Genomic DNA, 19,813 nt, shown 5'->3' with positions numbered 1-19,813 from the left:
TAAAAACGCAATAAAGCGTTGAAACGTTGCTTTACCAAAGTGGTCTGTTGTTACTTCTTCCAAGTCCAGAGTGCCACCGTCAGAGAAAATATATATATATATATATATATATATATATATATGTCAGAGAGAGTATATATATATATATATATATATATATATATATAAACTTTGTGTACTTGTGATCCGGCTCTCCCTGTAATTGGGGAAACTGCACCAGGTGCCCGCTCCAGTGGGTAATACAAGATGCTGGGGAGAGAAGCAGCACTCTAGACGACTTTGGAAATAAGACACTTATACCATCCTATCCTGACAACGTTTCATTGCTTTTATTAAGCAATTTCTTCAGGTCATGGCATGACCTGAAGAAATTGCTTAATAAATGCAATGAAACATTGTCCAGATAGGATGGTATAAGTGTCTTATTTCCAAAGTCACCTTGAGTGCTGCTTCTCCCCCTGCATCATATATAAATATATATATATAAATATATATATATATATATATATATATATACATTTTACTAACACGTGCAGTTGCTGACCCCTTATAATTGTAAAAAATTCCTTTCTATTTACGTAATTTACCACTTCTTTGTATATTTAAAGGAATAGCAGATGCTCTTTGAAGTGAGGAGTATTTTTATATATACATATATATATATATTAGTAGTACTCACAAGTGGTGCTATACATCAACCCATACGATATATATATTTATAAATCAACCACTAAGCACATTTATACCAATGTTCTAATTATCACAATTTTTTTTAAAGTTTTTACATTTCTTAATTTCTATTTCGAGTGCAAAATAGCTTAATATTGAATTATAGAATAATTGAACCTACGAGTAATGCAATAACATGGATAGAGCCATATAGATTGTATTCCTTGCTGTCAAAAGTTGTGACATACATCCCATCTTCTATCTTGCAAGTTCCAGGACATTTTTCTTCTGAACAATGCCATTGGCTACCTGAACAGGAGCTAATAAAATAAGATATTGTTTAAAACATTTACATAATGCAATAAAAAGGTTTACTTGAAGTGTGAATATTAGTTGACTTTATTTATTTCAGGTAATATGTGCTATCTTCATAAACTATAGTTCTAGCTGGATTCTGTATGTACTTATTAATTAATGACACCCTCATCCATACTATACAGCAGGGGTAGCCAACTCCAGTCCTCGAGAGCTACCAACAATTAACATTGTCCAGGTCTCCTCACAGAATCACAAGTGAAGTAATTAGCTCCACCTGTAGATCTTTTATAATGTGTCAGTGAGTAATGAATACACCTGTGCCCCAGCTAGTTGATCTAGAAAATGTGAACTGTTGGTAGCTATTGAGGACTGGAGTTGGCTACCACTACTATACAGTAACTTATGAGTTCAACTTACTATAATATTCTTTCTCAAGCTGTCCTCCCAATAATGTATCTAATGTTCCTTTTAGATCACTTCAACATCTTTAAGATCAATTTTTTTTTTTATGAAAGGAAGATGCGGGTACAAGAGTCATGCACACCCACATTCCTTGCTGATGTTACATTTTTCTCTGGCAGCTTGCTGGTAGGGTGGACAATGAAAATTGTGCTGATAGGCACTGCCACCTTCATATGTAATGCCGCTATTCATTCGCATATAAAGAGGGGGATGTTCTTATATGATGCAATCTCAAAGAATCATGTCACATTTGCTCCTCCCCTCCAGAAACTGAAGACCCACGAGTTGAGACATTACACCATGAGGCAGGGCTATTTTTGTGCAGGCTCTAGCAGGAACTGTGGCCCTTATTCTAGCTCACTCTTTCTGACAAAATATTTCTTAGATGGACAAAACCATGTGCACTGCAGGTGAGGCAGATGTAAAACCCCACCCAAATCTAATTATCTCTGCACAAGTAACACCTGCCTCACCTGCAGTGCTCATGGTTTTGTCCATCTAAGAAATATTTTGTCAGAAAGAGTAAGCTAGAATAAGGGCCACAGTTCCTGCTGGAGCCTGCACAAAAATAGCCCTGCCATGAGGGGATGAGGCTCTATTTTGAGTTTAAAATATTTAGACTTACTAGAAGGGTTTTTTGGTACTAACAAACCCTCCATGCATGCATCAGTAATTATTGTACACAGAAAAAGATGTCTAACTAACGTTACAAGTTGGTACAAGATTTATTGAACCACAGTAATACTGTGGATAAATGTTTAGGTGCTTAGCTTAGACAATTTTCAAATGGTTTTACTGATTTCTTCCTGCTTCTGGGACTAATAATAGGAATAAAAGTTTACAACACAATAAGAGTTGCCCATACTGTGTATAATTGAATACCCCCACACAGAGGCGGGACTACCGTTGGTGCAGCAGGTGCATTGTACCGGAGCCCCTAAGGACTAAGGGGCCTCACTGCTTTGTGGCATATTGTGAACTTGGGTTGGAATGGAGGGGAGGCCTAAATTATATTTTTGCACCTGAGCCAACCACTGACAAGTTCCACCACTGCAAATCAAAACTTATTAAAAATCTTGTCTCCTATATTTTAGTTAGTCAAATTAAGCCTTACATTCATAATATTGGTATTATTGTCCCTTTTTATTTATATTCTGTTCCAGTGTTTCACCTCTTGACATAGTACTCAGGACTCAAAGAAACTGATGTTGAAAAACAACACTAACTAAAACTAAAATAAGCATGGGGCGCTCAAAGGTACACAGTAATAATCAATACAATTTATTTAATACACAGAAAGACAAAACAATACATTAAAATATAAATAGAATTTTCAAATATTATAAAATGCTAATAGGGACTTGGTCCCTCCTAAAGGATCAATATTTTCCATCAGTGGCTATATGATAGCTCTCAGTCCATATTAAATAGATATCAGTAAGCTATATAACTATTCATTAGATTACCAGCTCAATTGGAGGGCTAAAGTTCAATTTTAATGTATGACCAAATGATCATCCAGCAGTCAAATGTGGTCTTCCAAGCATATCAATGGCAACAGTGTGTCCATAAAAGATCAAAGGCAGTTATATTAACTCCAGTGGTTTCAGGTTTTATCACCAGTCTATGGCAGTGATAGTACCCGCTGTTTGGGAGTGGGAAGGGGCTCCTGCAAGTGAGAGCTCACACGGCTCACGGTGTAGTGCAGGATATTTTCCAATTAGCACCGCTTTCCTCACTCCTCAGGAAGAGAGGAAAGTGGTGCTAATTGGAAAATATCCTGCCCTACACGTGAGCCGTGTGAGCTCTTACTTGCAGGAGCCCCTTCCCACTCCCAAACAGCAGGTACTAAATTGTATTCATTATTACTGTGTATGTTGGGGCGCCCCCCGCTTATTTATTTCTCGTGCTAAACTTTGGAGGTTGGCATCCCTCCAGCGGGGTGGCTGCAGGGTAACACATTGCACCACGTTATCCCTAACACCATAGACACCTTGTCTTTATTAACTATAATCACTGTAGAGGTATAATTAGTCAATTTTGGTATGCTTAAACTGGTGGGATCAACAGAGATATAAAAAGAGAGTACCACCAACTGCGAGCTATACAATTTTATTGGCAGGATCAACTACCATTACTGAGCCATTATTCTTCATACACAGACTTTAATACATTGGAAATATAAGTGGGATTTTATGCAAGTAACAATTTGAAAATGAAGAGCTCTGAGGTAGGAATGGCCATTGGGAACTAATTGTTGGCAAATATCCATGTTTCTGATCCAACAAAGGTAATTTTTACAGGCAATGTCACCATAACATGCTTCTTATTAATGGCTGCTTTCCGATGACTGCTGAAGTCACTCCTGCAGCTAACCCCAGGGAGTAGAAATTCCTTCTACAGCTGGCCATGACTCAAGCTCAATAGCTTACTATCAAAGATTAAGGGGTCAATTAACTGATCCTTGGTAGGAGATAAAGTACCAGTTAACCAGCTCCTAATTGATTTTTCAAACACAGGGCCTTATTCTGATTGACTCACAATGATTTATCCCATGCACGCAGTTCAGAGTGACCTATATAGTCACTCTAAAATGCGGGCGCCCTGTGCAAGGACAGGGCGGGCAGCTGACATCCGGTGATGTCAGCTGCCCGTCCCCGCATGTCAGTCACGTCCTCATTAGCCTGGGAACGCTCAGTAATGCTGTAATTCTAGTCAATGTAAGCAAGGGTTGGGCACAGTAGTAGAAGAGTAAATAGCACACTCACAGTGCTGCGGTTTTCAGCTAGGGTCCAGTTTCAGCTCATTCTAACTAGGGTCCAGTTTGTGCTATTTGTGTGGGTTTCTACCTTATTATTAATACACCATGGCAGGGTCTCTATCCCCTCCTGCTCTCCCATGTAATGGTAATGTCTCTCTCCCCTCCTTCTCTCCTATCTGGTGGCAGTGTCTCTCCCCAACAACCCCCAATATCATCTCTGCCACCCTGTAGCTTTGCCTACTCTTGACTTCCACCCCCTCCCCTCCCAACCCACACCCTGCCACTTGGGAGATAAAACATTCAGGGGGAAATTTCCTAAGGTCCAGGGATTCGGACGATCCTGGGTACGAATTTATATGGCCAGCATCGGCTGTATTACATGAAAAATACAAATATGTAAATATAGGCAATTTTACAAATCTGCTGTATTCTCGGGATTCGTATTTTCCGATGCCATAGCCGATTCTAACCATTCGTATTCCTGTTCATATTTGTCAGCAGTATTTATAGCCGCCAAATGTGTCCGTAGCAGCAGTATCGCACGGATCAGTGTGATCCATGCAATGCTGCCCTGTGTTAAAATAGAAAAAAAATTATAAATAATTTAAAATACTTCATGAGGTTGTCGTCCCCCACAACTATAACCAGCACCAGGCTCATGGGCTGGTCCTGTTTTCAAAAATTCGAGGGACAAAATTAATAGGGGTCCCCTGTATTCTTGACAACCAGCACCAGGCCCAAACAGCCAGCAGGGTAATGCCACAGCTGAGGGAAACTTTTTATACAAGTTTGCCCGGCGAAAGCATTAGCCCCCTGACTGGTCAGCCCGGGTAAGATAACAGTAAAATGTTCATATTTGCATTTGGATATGGGGCATTCTAATCATATTAAACTTGACTTAAGCAAGACGAAATAACGCTAAATGATTGCAAAAATACTTAAAATGCAATATTTACCACTCTGAATTGCAAGTGCTTTGCCGCTTCTCTCCAGGTTGATAGATTTTATCGCCAAATGAACAGGGACAGGCACTTATATTAATACAAGCATTGCTTCCACCAAGGTCATCAATTACGAGTCCTAACAGCAGCAAAAACAAAAGTATAAATATTAAACATCACACATTACACAATGGTGATGCAATAAATATTATTTATATATATATATATATATTTTTTATATATATTATCGCCAAGGTCCAGCACAGCCTCTTTGGATGGTACTCCACCGGGTGCCCGGTCAATGTTATTAGAAACATACAGAGGGGAGCAGCACACCGGTGTAAAAAGATAAAACTTAACTTTTATTTGCAGCAGCAACGTTTCAATGCCCTGCCGGCGCTGTCATCAGGCTAAACATACATACAAACAGCACATATCTTTTATCAAGAACAGCATGGACGCCCATCTCCGGCCGCCGCCGTTTCCGGGAACCGCCCCACACTGGTGACGTCAGAGCGTGATGACGGGACCACGGGGCGCGTTCTGTGTGGACAATCATTTCCATGGTTACCCGTATACAAACAAAAGTGCAAACATAACAAATACAGGCATAGTATAGCAATCACAGGAACTCAGGCACATAATGGCAATACTAAAAATCATATCATAAAGAGCACAACTTCTGAATAAACAATTGTTATATATACTGTACTGTAACCATTTATCTTAATACGCTAGGTCCGGTGCCCAGGACAAATATTGTAACAAACAACAGCTAGATCAAATAGAGCTATACCATCATACACCGATCACAGATGCTTAGTTTACCTATTAATAATTGCACTAATGCCAGAGTGTTCATTAAGGCCGCTGGGGATAACGGTACCCAATCTCATTATCCACCTTGCTTTACATTGAATGAGTTTGGACCCTCTATCACCCCCACGAAGTGAGGGGGGGATATGGTCGATCATTCTATACTTAAGTATGGCAATACTGTGGCCGGCTGCATGGAAATGCCTAGCCGCAGGCTGATCACTAGTGCCTTTTTCAAATGCTTTTTTTATGGCAGAGCGATGTGCTGCCATTCTTTCTTTGAAGGCATGCTCCGTTTAGCCTATGTAGCTAAGGCCACAGGGGCACATGATTTCGTAAACAGTAAATTTGGTATTACAGGTAAGTGTATGATTGATAATGAATGTTTTACCCGTGATAGAGGGTCTAAACTCATTCAATGTGAAGCAAGGTGGATAATGAGATTGGGTACCGTTATCCCCGGGGGCCTTAATGAACACTCTGGCATTAATACACTTAATAATAGGTAAACTAAGCGTCTGTGATCGGTGTATGATTGCATAGCTCTATTTGATCTAACTGTTGTTTGTTAAAATATTTGTCCTGGGCAACGGTACCTAGCATATTAAGATACATGGTTATATATAAGAATAGTTGGTACTTATGTATTATCTGGGCTCCCATGTAAAATGCACCCCATTTTTTCATACCCCTACTATCCAATTACGCATGGAGTTGATTTTATATAGTGTGGCGAGCGCAGCGAGCCACCGTGCCCGAAGCGTGGCGAGCGCAGCGAGCCCCGCGAGGGTACGCGGTGTCATAAGAAAAACGGGAGCCCAGATATTACATAAGTACCCAATAGTTTATTCAGAAGTTGTTGTGCCCTTTATGATATGCTTTTTAGTATTGCCATTATGTGTCTGAGTTCCTGTGATTGCTATACTATGCCTGTATTTGTTATGTTTGTACGTGTTTGTGTACGAGTTAATCACGGAAACGATTGTCCACACAGGGCGTGCTCCATGGTCCTGTCATCATGCTCTGACCTCACCAGCATGGGACAGTTCCCGCAAATGGCAGTGGCCGGAGATGGGCATCCACGCTGTTCTTGATAAAAGGTACGTGATGTTTGTATGTATGTTTAGCCTGATGACAATGCTGGCAGGGCATTGAAACGTTGCTGCTGCAAATAAAAGTTAAGTTTTATCTTTTTACACCGGTGTGCTGCTCCCCTCTGTATGCGTTATTTACACACATATATATATATATATATATAGTCCAGCAGTGTCCCCGGCACTCCGTTGCCCCGTATCCCGTGGTGTCTTTGCCCTAGTGCCTTCCGTGTGTGGCCCAGCCACCAAAGATATGGAACAGGTGATGGCGGCACTCAGAGTCGATCAAACCACATTTAGGTGCTTAAAATCTTTAATCTACGTTTCGGGGTTCAAGACCCCTTCGTCAGGATCCTGACGAAGGGGTCTTGAACCCCGAAACATAGATTAAAGATTTTAAGCACCTAAATGTGGTTTGATCGACTCTGAGTGCCGCCATCACCTGTTCCATATATATATATATATATATATATATATATATATATATATATATATATACATGAGAGATAGACAATGGCACTCCGAGGATTTTTAAAGCAGTATATTCACAAAAATGGTAACCAGCTTTTCAGGTCTTATGTCCCCCTTTGTCAAGGTGCAATGGTGACAAAGGGGTGCATGAGCCCCGAAACTTTGGTTACCCTTTGTGAATACACTGCTTTAAAAATCCTCTGAGTGCCATTGTCTATCTCTCGTCTACCTATCTACTACATGCGGGCACCAGGTTTCTAACTCAGTGAAGGAGAGTGTCAGGCCGTCATCCCACGCTATATACTGTATATTGCAAATTGCAGGGACGGCTATGGGGGGTGAACTGGTATGAGCAAGAGTTTATCGTACCCAATTTGCGGAAAATATAGTATTCCTCTGTAGATTTATTGATGATGTGTTTGTGATTTGGAGGGTTGATTTATTATCCTTCCATGACATGGTTAGGTCATTGAACACATTGGACTCACCAATTTGCTTTATGGCATGTGTGGATGCCGTTTCAGTGAACTTTATGGACTTGACACTTACCCTGAATAAGCGGCAGTTGGCATACACATTGTTCAGAAAGTCCACTGATCGAAATATGTTATTGTGGGCATCTAGTCACCATCCCCCACACCTCAAATCGAGTCTCCCGGTATCCCAATTGGTTCGCGTTTTACACAATAACTCTGACGAAGCCCAAGCTGTGATACAACTTAAGGAGTGTGAAGAAAGATTCTTGGACAGAGGATATAATAGAGCCACATTGCAGAGATGCCTCACCAGAGCTAAAGATATTGTCAAGAAAGGACACAGTGAAAGGAAAGCACCTGGGAGAGTGATCCTGAATGCCAGATGTTATACGAACCTACATGTCATTCAAAGGTCGCTTAGAAAACATTGGGATCTGGTGAAATCAGACCCAGCATTTAGCAGGATATCAGCAGCACCTCCACTTGTGAGCATTAAAAGAGGCTGAAATTTGAAGGACCTCCTACTTCATGCGGATTTGAGACCAGACAGTGGGCCAAGGACCAACTGGCTAAGCCAAGCTACAAGATGTTATCACTGTCTCGACAGCACTGCCTGTAGAGCCATGCAAACTGGCAAATACTTCTGCCATCCAGTGGAAAAAAGATATCAGATATCTGATGTATAGATTGACTTGTCAGCTTGATCACATTATCTACTTCCTCAGTTGTCCATGTGGGCTCTTTTACGTCAGAAAGACGATCCGTACATATCGTGAGAGAGTGGCTCAGCACAGGTCATCTATCTATTTGGCCTATGAGACCGGAGCCAATGATAAACCTGTGGCTTCACACTTCCTTAAGTTTCAACATCAAATCTCAGCCTTAAGAGGAATAATTATTGACTGGGTTCCCCCCTCCCTAGGGGTTGAGATAGGGGACTTGTTTTATTGAAAGCAGAGGCCAGATGGATACATAATTTGGAGACAATGTCGCCAAAAGGCCTCAATGAGGTGAACCATTTGTCAATTTTTTTATGATTACGTTAACTTCATCTTTTGTGCCTGAGCTTGTCGATTCATCAAAGAAAATTTAAGCCTGTGACCTACACAATTAATGGTGACGTCGAAAGATGCCTTGTGATAATAACTTATATGATAGTGTAGGGAGAGACATGAGCTACTGGTGGCATGAGGCTAATTTTCTAATCATTTTCTAATGATTTTTAGACTACTTTATATGTTTTTTGTTTTATTTATTGTGCACTTTATTGTATGGTGTTGATCTAGGGAGTGTATGCCCAAACAGCTGATCGGTACCACATGCGCATCACAGGTTGTGCACTAGCATACCAATAGGTATGTTTATGTAATTCGATATATGAGTACTATTTTGAATATATTTTGGGACCCCACATACAGTATGAGTAATTGAATGTGTCAAAAGTGGTCTCTCACATTTAGGAAAGACAGTTATGATCATGTGACTAATGTGGAACGCAGGATGCGCTCCATGAGATGGGAAAGACCCGTGCTTCCGGGCATAGATATGGTGTGCGCCCAGTAATAATATAATATGTAAGAGCTGGAATGCAATATGCGATCCAGGAGGTGAATGTGCTACGGTGACAACCAGTCCACCGTGAAGCGGTCCCAGGTTGATGATGCACTTCCACTGGCGTGCGTGCAATGATGCTGGAACGCACGCCGCGGGTACAGCGGGTTTGACTAGGATCTTTCTGATCCAGGTGACATTTAACTGACTGTGACGGGTAATGTGCCCAACATATTAATGACCATGTGTAAATGGGGTGTAAACTATATGCTGGTTAGTACGATATAGTGTTGTGATTACATAAGAGTGCACTTCCGGGGTGTGTTATGATTTGTGATCAGCTGGAGGGCTATTTAAACACTGGGCAGTGGGGTTTATGCTTCAGCCTTTCAAGGTGGTCTTGAAAAAGGTCCCAGAGTGGACCGAAACATCGACCTGTTCTTAACATGTAAACAAATTTATTTTCTTGGCTGAATATACAGTCTGGTGGGTGCTCTCTGCTTGATGGTTTATAAATTTATAAATATTTATAAATATATAAAAGGGCAGAGAGAAGGCGCTTCATGGTGCAATATAGCTTTAAAAGATTTATTGGACAAGGTTACAAATCCAGGCACAGGCAAATAAAGACTTGTACCATAGGGTAAAAGCACTGTGGACTGGGTACCACACGGTTTAAAACAATAGTCTCAGGCTAAGCTGCTCACACGTCTGCGCAGGAACAGGGATCCACCATAAACACCGCTATGCTGGCTTGCAGGGAGGCATGCAGGGGGTATCCACGGACCATACAGCAGTCGTGAGGGGAGAAGGAGCGTCGTAAGCTCCTTCTCCCCTCACGACTGCTGTATGGTCCGTGGATCCTCCCTGCAAGCCAGCATAGCGGTGTTTATGGTGGATCCCTGTTCCTGCGCAGACCTGTGAGCAGCTTAGCCTGAGGCTATTGTTTTAAACCGTGTGGTACCCAGTCCACAGTGCTTTTACCTATGGTACGAATCTTTATTTGTCTGTGCCTGGATTTGTAACCTTGTCCAATAAAAAGCTATATTGCACCATGAAGCGCCTTCTCTCTGCCCTTTTCTAGATTTGTCTCTCTCTGTGGATTCCAGAGATTTCTCCTTGAGAGTGAAGCAGCTGCAGGTTCATAAGTGACTTTGGTGCCTCTTCCCTTTGTGGTCATACAAGGGAATCTTCAACTGGTGAACTATATTGAGATTACACTTGGCGCAGAGGTCCATGCTTGTTCCAATTTATAAATATATATATATATATATATATATATATATATATTGTCTTTATCCTCGGCACTCTGTTACCCCAAATAGGGGTGTCTTGCCCAGGTGCCCTCCAGATGTGGTGTTGCTACCACTGCATATCCTCCTCATTGCTGGCAGCACTCAGGAAACCAAGAGTCAACTTAACTTTGGTAAAACATTATATAATGTTTCACCAATTATATAATTATATCATATAAGACTTCCACATTCTTCCCTATGCAACACTATATTGTCCTCCTGTCTTCTCCTGATAGTCTGTCCCATCTCCATCACTTAGGTTGGAGCCATGGGAGGGTAAGCAAGTGCTCCTGTTCAGGCACATGTCATTGATGGGACAGATCACCCTTGATTAATTATACTAGTAGACATATCAGCTTTAACATCATTATGCTACCTTGATTACTGATATGGGACTGTATCTCTGGACGTTATACTACTAAGTGAACTGTCTACAAATATATGTAGGACATGGATATTCTACTATCTCAAATGTATGAATTTTTTTACATATATTTTTCTATTTTTCCTTTTTTTGTGGATACAGTGGAGCAGGGAGGACAAAGATAATGATTATTTGCCCTCTTAAAATATTAACATCAATTTATGGGTGAATAAACCCATGGGTTGACTCTTTGTGTGTCGTAATATATGTGTGTATTGTTTGTGTTTATTGAACTTGCTGTTTATGTCCATAGAGCTGAGACCATGATGAACTATGAACCCGCTGAGTAACGTTTTTTTTGAGAGAAATTCTCTTTTTTGTCCCTTTTTTTGATACATGCATCTATTCCGACACTGGCCCTTTAAGGTTGTGGTATGGTGTTGGGTGTTGATTTTTATATATAAAACCATTAGCCTATTGTGCCAGACAATAGATATATGTCAGGCAGTAGGTAAAACGCCGCTATATGATGAATTCTAGACATACACAAATAGGCGATGCGTTGCTATGGTGACACTAGGTGCAAGCATCCGGGTTCTGGAAATGGGCGTCACAATTGGGTGACGCGACATTAGTATGTATTCTGGATATGCACGTCACAAGTGGGTGACGCGTTACTAGGGTAACAATGTATACAAATAAACGAGTCCTGGAAATGGGCGTCATATCCGGGAGACGCGCTCGTGATAGACTGTATGTGTCTACACAGAGGATCTACTGGAACCACCGGGTCCGCCTGTTCCCTTGATCATCTAATAAGGTGGAGCGCTCGACACCATACCAGGGCGTTGTGGGGAGCCAGTAAGATCGTGTGTAGAGACATAGCTGCAGTACACGTTAAAACGCTGATAGCGGAAACAAGATGGCGGTGCGTTCCACAGAGATGGAACGCACGCCGCGCTATCTGATTATATTGTTGCAGGTGATCTGTGCAAGTGGTGGGGATATCTGCAATACATCTTACAGGCTATATATATATATTATTAGGTATTAGATAATAGAATGCAGTTGATTATGAGTTTTGATATCGTTAGTAAGTAAATTGAACTGAGTGCAATCCCATTGGTTATGGTAAGGCACTTCCTGTAGAGGCGGGTATTTAAGTTCATCATGGGCTCAGTGTGAATTAGGTCTCTGTTGGAGTATGATCTCTTGCTGCTTTGCTGTCAGTCTTGAAGAAGGTCTGAAATGCGGACCGAAACGTTGACGACTGTTTGAGGTTCAATATTTTAATGAATTGAATAAATAAAAAAAAATTTTACCTGCGAATTGGGGAGTGCCCTCCTTTCAAATTTCTATATTTTGGACTGGTGCCTTGGAGTGAGCACTACCGGCATGAACCAGTGAATTGTGTGCGGATTCCTATACATATATATATATATATATATATATATATATATATATATATATATATATATATATATATATATATATGGCATATACAGTAGTGTGCTTTATTACAGTTAGCCATATTAAAGTGAAAAACGCATGAAGCAGACCTTGACAAAGAGGGTATCAGTCGCATAGAATTAGCCCAAAATGTATGGGACCTTTTGAGTTAAACGTATACTGGACAATATTTAAGAATTTGCAAAGAAAATCTATCCCCAGATGCCCCATGTACACATTACAAGATCGTTTATCTGGTTTAATTCAGGAATGTCACATATGCTGACATCCATGTTCTTCTTGAAAAATACACATTCGCTATAATGTACAGTACGATAAAACTTAAACATTCTCTCTAACACATCATAACATTCCAAACACAACCTAGGCTGTGGCATGCTCAACTAAGAAAGCATCTTTCAGCTCCAGAGATGATTCTCAAACTGTCAGTCAGGAGCAAGGGCGTAACTACCATAGGTGCAAGGGGTGCAGCTGCTATGTGCGGCCAGTGTTTTCAAACCCGGCAGCGCTTCCCGCGCCGTCGCATAGCACTAGTTATTTCTTAATCACTGCAGGGACCCCCCACCGCCGCCAGCTTTATACACAGCGCCGCAGGTACCCATGCGGCAAGGACACCACTGCAGGCTCTTTTCAGATGCCAGCATTGACCCGCCTGCCCGCTCCCCAGACGACGCAACAGGTACCCCCCGCCCCTACCCCCCGGCACCGGGGCGCCCCCACCCCGACTCGCCTGGAGCGCTCCAGTGCCTTGCACCAGCCCTGCGAGCGGTGTGTGCTGTCCTTGCAGTGAGGCCCATTGGACGTTGCTGTATGCAACAGTGCCTCCATAACAGTTCAAGCTTCAGGGCCCCAAATATGCATATGATATGTATAAATTAAAAAAAGATACATCTGCCTTTATTTATGGCCATTGGCACCTGCAATGCAAACTATCACTACAAATTTTTGCACAGCAGATAATATATTTATTTTACCTTTAGGACAGGTGCAGCCAGCGATAACTCCTTTCTCTTGAATCAGTGCTGGATTTGAGCATGTTGGTTGAGACGTTGGAGCACATTCATCAAAGATTTGGGTATCTGGACATTGAGGTATACCTAGAAGTGTAGGCAGGGAGCTTTAAACAGGACTTTCTGAAGTGGTTATAAATTCAAATGTAAATTATGATCGTATTTATGCTATATTGTTTGTAAAATGTATTATTATTATTATTATTACTACTATTATTGTTATTATTATTATTTATCATGAAGGTACATACCACACACTACACTACTGTCTTTTCTCCATGAGCTCAACTCATCAGAACAACCGGTGCTACCACAAACACGAGCTAATTCAGTAAAGGTTAAACATGTGCATATCCTCTTGTCCTCCGTACAAGCATTGTATTCCATTGAACATACTTTAATGTAGTTTTCCAGATCTTTGGCATTCAGAACAAAGTATTTGTTTATGATATCTCTGCAATACTGAATTAAATATACACAGTATTATAATAAAGCACAATCACATAAACAACATCTGTATAAATAATTACAAGCACAATGCTGGGCTATTAAAAAATTTTTTTTTCAGTAAATACAATCTGTTTTTTCTTGTCTTTTTCTTCTTCTTTTTTCTAATACTCCATGGCCGTGCTATGCATACTGTATGTAGCTGTAAATATAATGTAAATTTGTATTATCAAATAAATACTTTCAAAAAGTAACATTTAAAAAAAATGTTACTTTGATATCCAGGTTCGGAACTATGGAGGTTGAATTTCTTTTGTCAAAAACACTTACATTATAACTTGGTGCTTTAATGTTTTTTCTGCTATAAATATGGTGGGTTGCACAATTATTCCATCCCGCAAAAAAAAAAGTCACTCCTACCACTCTCAAGCTGGATGCTATTACTGCAGTATTCGCCTGCCCGTCTGCCTACCCACCTGCTTTCTTGCAGGAAAGTGTTGGAGTGCCCAGAACCTACCACTCGTCAGCCACTACTATGGCTGCACAATAAAGTTTAACGTTTTTTATCAACACTAGAGGAGAGAGGAGCCATACCCCTGAGGAGCAAGCAGCCCCTATCAGCAGAAGATGAAAGAAGGCTGTTTAACTAAGCAGGCTGATTGGCTGAGGGAGAAGAGGGCTTTATGTGCATGGCTGCAAAGTGAGTATGTGCATGACTGCAGAGTCAGAGTGTGTGTGTGCGTGTGAATAGCTACAGAGTGAGTGTGTGTGTGTGTGTGTGTGTGCTTGATTGCGTGCGTACATGGCTTCAGAGTGAGTAAATGTGTGTGTGTGTGTGTGTGTGTGTGTGTATGGATACAGTGTGTGCATGGCTGCAGAGTGAGTGTGTGTCACAGCACTTACTCTTAAAAAAAACAAAACAGCTCCAGGTGTTGTTATATGACTGCTGCAGTCAAATGTTACACAGTGCAGGGCAGGATGTGTATTCCTAGTTAAAACTCTGGCCAGGCGTCTGCCATTTCTGCTGTCACACTCCTGTGCAGCTAAACTGATAATACTGCAGGACATTTAGGTAAGGAAAGTGGGGACTAATTTGGTGCATGGGTACCTGTGTAAAAATTGCTGCTGTGCAGAAAATAATCAAGTTGCCATAAGTTGCTGGTCATGATGGACAATATATATATATATATATATATATATATATATATATATATATATATATATATATATATATGAGAAACAGAAGTACCCAAAAGTCCGCGCCCTAGTAGAAAACAGCAGCAACTCTGAGGGTCCCCCGTTAGCCGAGACCCAGAACAGGATAGAGATACAGCACAGGAACAGAGTGCGCTAAGAGTGAAAGTACACAATTTTCCACAATTCATAAAATATTTAATAAAAGCCAACAATACGGCTCAAATAAGGTACATAGTTCATACGGTCTTATATTGGAATCAATTGACAAAATCTGTGGTGGTTCAATACAACAGCAGGCCCAACGCGTTTCGTCAACCACGTGACTTCATCAGGGGCATTTAGCGACTTGATTTACAAAGCTGCAGTTGCTCTAAAAATAACAATAAAGTATATCAGGAGGGAAGAGAGATATGTACATCTCATTTTAACTCAAAAAGAGATTCAAACGGAAAAGGAGGACAATGGAGAAAACAAAAGGATTGAAAACCAGTATAGACTACCGTTAATAAGGAAATGGATACAGACAAATAATTTTTTACATAAAAACAAGATTCTATTCATTACCACCAAACCACTATCACAAAACTGGAAAAATATATTTAAAAAGAGTTCATTCAAACATAACTCTCCTTTACTCATATATAAATGGTGATCAATGAGGCTGGATCAAAACTATTAACTGCACCTTTAGCTCATGAAAAATACCCACAATTGATACATACATACATAAAAAATAGATAAAAAAACAATACCTTCTTGCAGTGTCTCAAATTGATTGAAAACAAAGTATTAATGTTGGCTTTTATTAAATATTTTATGAATTGTGGAAAATTGTGTACTTTCACTCTTAGCGCACTCTGTTCCTGTGCTGTATATATATATATATATATATATATATATATATATATATATATATATATATATAACATTCCTTTGAGTGATTGTGTAGGTAGGGGCCCTGCTGCAATGCTTTGCTCAGGGGCCCATAATGCTGTTAAGATGGCACTGCAGTCAACACTTGGCTTGGATGTCTAGTACCTGCTTCTCTTTCTCTCAGTGCTCTTCAACTACTAACAGAAACACCAAGACGGGAGGAGGGGGTAAAGGTGTTCACTCTTGCCCCATGCACTGAAATGTCTCATTACAGCTCAGAAAAGGCTTAGTCCAGGGGGTTCTAAGGCAGGGGTGGGTGAACCAGTCCTCGAGATCTACTAACGGTCCACGTTTTCCAGATCACCTAGCTGCTGCACAGCTGTAGTCATTCCCACTATAGATACACTGGTTGCCTGAAAAACACGAACTGTTGGTAGATCTTGAGGACAGGTTTGGCCATCCCTGTTCATACTTCTAGTTACAGGATTAGTGGCAGCTGTGACTCCTACTTTTATGCAGGAGGGGTGCTGCTGCTGGCCGCATTCCACCTCCCACTGCAGTCCAGAGAAAAGGCACCTGTAGTATGCACAGTATCAGTAATGGTACTGCACATACACATACCCCCAGCTTTTATATTCTGTATCCCACAGAATCCAGATAGGGCTGCCCAGGCAGAGAGAAGCTTCCTACAGGAAATGACTGTAGCTCTCTGCCTGTTGCAACCTGGCCGGGCAGACCCTGAACAACTCCCAGTGGAATTGCCTTTACTGCTGGTGACTGGCAGGTAGTGCTTCCAATTGGAAGTCACTGCCAGTCACAGTGAAGCCTCACAAAATGATCTGACTTCACTAAGGCTGATTAAGGTGCCAAATTTTACTGGGGGAGCTGTAGTCCCACAGCCCATAGGTAAGAACCACTACTGCTTATTGGAGAACTGCATATTCACTAGTAGGAGTCAGAGGAGGGGGCCATCTACAGCTGCTGGTGAGATTATCCTCTTTTGAATTGCTATGCACAGAGTTTTCATTGATGTCTTTTACATCAGGAAAAGGCATCTGCTGATTTGACAGGACAGATCATTACAACTTGGTCTGTCCCGGCACTAGTATTTAACTAAGGACCTGATTCAGACCGGATAGCTGATATGCAAGTATTTTACCACCCAGACAGAAAGAAAACTTATCCCGTGTAAAATTGCAAGAGAACTGTAAATAGATTAATAGATAAATAGATCAATCCACCCACAAATCCATACACAATTATGAACCACCAATTAATTTTTCCAATGTGAGTAGCTCTAACCCTTCCACTAATCTATGAATGAGGCAGGCTGATCAAGGCTTGTGCTGAGGCCACAAACCCTCCCTGAAAATGCCTGTGCATGCCTGCATTTTCTTAGACACTCCAAGAAAATGCCCGGTTACCACTCCCAAATGTTAGCTTCCTGTCAGTCAATCTCCGGGTGCATTGCATTTACAATTCATACGATTGTTCTGTGGCTATTTTCCCTCGTGCATGTGCAATACGTGTGATACACATGCACAATCATATGATTATTATTAGATTTGCTAATTCGCTCTTCATAGATCAACTCTGAATTTGACCCTAAATACGGTAATAAATAGTACTTTTCCGATATGTCTGTTCCGGCAAAATTTAAAAAAAAGTTTTGCTTTTGGGGTAAGTTTCTAAGATTTGCACACCATCATGTGGCAAAGAAAATTGGGACCCTTGGCACTGAGTAATGTGGATCACTGCTGATGTGATCAGGTTCTCCTAAATTACTAAAGCTAAAATAATAAATCATAGGATTAGCATACCACCCAACATACTTGCTTTGTGTTTTGGGAGACCAATGCACCTTTTAGCACCCAAAAGGGAGCATAACCTCAAAAAAAGATGGCATTGCTTTGTGGGATAATGTGCCCACAAACCACACTTCCCATTTGCTGTCACTGTGGAGGCATGTGAATATACTGTACGCTGTGCAAAGTTATTGACAGAGGGACTCGAAAATGCCTTGCACCCTGGGACACTTCCAAAAACAAGGAACTGTCTCAGAAAAAATGGGATAGTTGTGAGATATGCCTTATTGAAAAGTAGATTAAAGAAATGTATATATTACTGGAAAAATAGCAAATACAGGCTCTGTGCATAATGCCGGAAACATCTGAGTCACAGAAGGAAATGAGGTACTTATGTAGTATCTGGGCGTCCGATTTAGAAATCGGATCGCATCGCATCGCATGCGACCAAATCGTATGCGATGCGATGGTCAAGATTTTTCCATAGGATTCAATGTTAAAATGGTCTGAGTCCATTTTAACATAGAATTCAATGGGAAAAAGGGGTCCTTTTCCTTTCCCCACTATCCAAGTGGGCATGGAGTTGGATATAAACCTGTGGCGAGCGTAGCGAGCCACCGAGCCCGAAGCGTGGCAAGCGTAGCGAGCCCCGCGAGGGGACACAGAATACTTTTTAAGAAATATGCGTCCCCTCGCGGGGCACGCTTCGGGCTCGGGGGCTCGCTGCGCTCGCCACGCTATATAAAATCAACTCTATGCCCACTTGGATAGTGGGGAAATGAACAGGACCTTCTTAACATTGAATCCTATGCAAAATCGCATCGAATCGCATCGCATCGCATCTGATTGTATGCCTTAAGGTAAGGCATACAATCACAAAATCGGCAGCCCAGATACTACATAAGTACCGGAAATAAAAGTGTTAGTTTAAAGAAAATATTGCATTTTCAAACACTCCAACAAAACTGAAGTACACCATATTTAATTTTAGATAACAATGTATTTTTGTTTCGAACACTCCAACAAACTTTTTTTAAACCAATATGAATTAAAAATTTTTTCAAACAAGTAGATAATGATTATTCAGGTCTTGTGTATCTGTAAGTGATTGACTGGAAGGAGACACAGTCATAGACACAGTTATGTCATGACCACATCCCTTTATGATGTGGCAATGCCCTGTTGGATGATTTGCTGCAGACAATATATACAGATATCAAGCCAGGGAGTGTAGTGAGCAGTGTTTTAACCTTGCATTTAAAATATATCCCATCATTATGGGCCATCCTATACTTTGATTTAGCCTCAATAGTGGAGAATCATACTCACTACTGTTCCTTGGTCATTGGGATAAAAAAACTGAACATCACTGTCATCTGTAGTAGAGTGTTTTTTCAAGACATCTGCCCAGGATGCATCTAAATAGCAATAAAATAATCAACAATAAATATAAATGTAAAATATGTAATTAGTTAAAAAAGATGTAACATATAAAAGTGTGATCTATGTATAAAAGTGTACTGTAGTTCTTCATTTAATACCTATAATAGCATGTCTTATTATTTGGGGAATCACAGAAGCACAGAAACAGCTGAAAAAAGTGTAACAATGTATACTCAGGTTACAGTATGTCTAGGTCTACAGTCAAATGGTCGACCACTATTGGGCGACAGTCAAAAGATCGACAGGGTCAAAAGGTCGACAGTCATAATGTCGACATGGTCAAAGGGCGACAGTCATAAGGTCAACAGGGTCAAAAGATCGACAGTCAAAAGGTTGACATGGTCAAAAAG

The 19,813-nt window shown here is 40.8% G+C and overlaps 1 protein-coding gene across 1 annotated transcript in view; it reads right to left on the bottom strand.

Moving 5' to 3' along the window:
* LOC146072995 (mucin-19-like) overlaps positions 1 to 19,813 on the bottom strand; it is a 133,921-nt gene that overhangs the window by 93,758 nt on the left and 20,350 nt on the right. Inside the window, exons 7-11 of the mRNA XM_083180166.1 lie at positions 19,350 to 19,438; positions 13,950 to 14,160; positions 13,663 to 13,785; positions 5,167 to 5,290; positions 851 to 989 (exon numbers count right to left, since the gene is read on the bottom strand). Coding sequence (XP_083036292.1) covers positions 851 to 989; positions 5,167 to 5,290; positions 13,663 to 13,785; positions 13,950 to 14,160; positions 19,350 to 19,438 — 686 coding nt within the window. The remainder of the gene's footprint in view (positions 1 to 850; positions 990 to 5,166; positions 5,291 to 13,662; positions 13,786 to 13,949; positions 14,161 to 19,349; positions 19,439 to 19,813) is intronic.

Source organism: Crinia signifera, chromosome 4 (assembly GCF_055691185.1).
Source record: "Crinia signifera chromosome 4, ASM5569118v1, whole genome shotgun sequence".
NCBI lineage: Eukaryota > Metazoa > Chordata > Amphibia > Anura > Myobatrachidae > Crinia > Crinia signifera.
The sequence above is the reverse complement of the archived record's forward strand: the minus strand, read 5'-3'. Positions and strand labels throughout refer to the sequence as shown.